The sequence below is a fragment of the Gekko japonicus genome, unplaced genomic scaffold, assembly GCF_001447785.1.
Source record: "Gekko japonicus isolate JY-2015 unplaced genomic scaffold, Gekko_japonicus_V1.1 scaffold1577, whole genome shotgun sequence".
Lineage (NCBI taxonomy): Eukaryota > Metazoa > Chordata > Lepidosauria > Squamata > Gekkonidae > Gekko > Gekko japonicus.
The window spans coordinates 170,022-171,598 of NW_015168699.1; the positions used below are offsets into that span (position 1 = coordinate 170,022).

The window sequence follows — 1,577 nt, forward strand, 5'->3', positions numbered from 1 at the left end:
GGGGCTCTGGCGAACAGCGGGCACCACTTTGCCAAAGTAGTTTTCGAGCTTGTTTGGCTGAGTTTTGGTGTGGCTGTCTCTGTTGTCGCGATCCGGAGTTAACATTGCGGTTGGTGCCGGGTGTGTGTGTGTGTTGGAGAGATTAGGACGAGACCTGAATATTTATGAGCTTTGCTTGAAACTGACTCGCTGTGTTTACTTGCCTCTTTGTTCCACCCCCCTCCCCCTTCCACACACACAGGCACACACATACACACACACACACGCACATTTTTAAAAATCCATTACACGTGAAACACTTTCTAATTCCCTCTTTTTCGGGGTGATTTTTTTTTTTTTTAGAAACTAGTTGCACAGATGAAGCAAGATCTACAGGTAAATGCAGATTTTATTTTTATTTTTTAAAAATCCTCTTTTGCAGCATTTTAGTGCCGTGTCTTTGGGACAGCAGGATAAGAAACTTTATCGCGAAGAGATCGCAATTCGAAGGCTGGGCTGAGCTTTGTTGCATAAAGGGGGTTATGAGATGATATCCCCCCCCTTCTTGTGCATGCTTTTCCCTGTGTTTTTTTTTTTGTTGTTGTTGCCTCTGAGCCATTCCTAGACTGCAAGTTTACTCTGAACTGCCTTTAGTTTACACTGGGTCTTTAATCTGCGTTTTATTGCCATTTTTACAGAACGGTGATCTTAAGAAACAAATCCATGAGAGGCAATCGAGAATAGCAGCTCTTAATGACAAACAAGTAAGAACGAATCGATTCAGTTTTGTGTCTGTGGATTGGTTCCCCCCCTTTCTTTTCTTTTCTTTTTTGCAATGCACTTTCTAAACATCCGAGAAGAGTCTGCGTTAGCTGAAAAATAGCGACATAAGTGAATAAAACACTCATGTTTACGGAAGGTACTCCAAAGCTTTTAAATGATGAAAGATGCAGTTCTGTTTTGCCTTGCTCGGAAAGGTTGTTTGTGGGAACAGTCAGAATATCTCCCCCCCTCCCCCCGCAAAAGAGATAGTAGTTTGAAGATTTTTTTTTTTTAATGAGGCGTCCATTTTGAGTTGGTCGACATGTTTTAGGGATATGGGAAATTCTTTGGTCTGGCACTAGTTTGTTTTCACTGCCTCGCAACGTGGGAGAGCACAGAGTTGGGAATGACGGGACTAGAGACACTTTGGAAGCCAGGATTTCTGCTGTCGGTTGGAGAAAACTGATTATGTTTGCATGCACACATACATACATACATACGTATCCCTCTCCCCACAAACACAGCTGGCCTCTTCTCTTTCTTCGAGCTTGTCTGAGATGCTAGGTTTGGAGTCGAGTTCATATATGCACACGCACGCACACAGGCGTGCACGTCCTGCATTCCCCTGCCTAGTTAAGCAAATCTGAGAAGAAAGAGCCGCCCCCCCCCCCCAGCAACTTTCTTTTCGGCGAGATCCGCGCGATGGGGGTCTCTGGTATTGCAGCGAGTGACCCCGGTGTGCAGCGCAAGGCTCGACAATGCAAGACAACTTTCTTTCCGCCCGGTGGGGGGTTGGGGGGGGTCACGGGAGAACCGTGCACGCAGTGACCCCCCCC

General features: G+C 46.0%; 1 protein-coding gene across 1 annotated transcript in view; it reads left to right on the forward strand.

The window, feature by feature from the left end:
- Positions 1-1,577, forward strand: part of PHF21B (PHD finger protein 21B) — a 242,321-nt gene that overhangs the window by 250 nt on the left and 240,494 nt on the right. Inside the window, exon 2 of the mRNA XM_015415485.1 lies at positions 678-743. Within this exon, the coding sequence (XP_015270971.1) occupies positions 678-743 (66 nt within the window). The remainder of the gene's footprint in view (positions 1-677; positions 744-1,577) is intronic.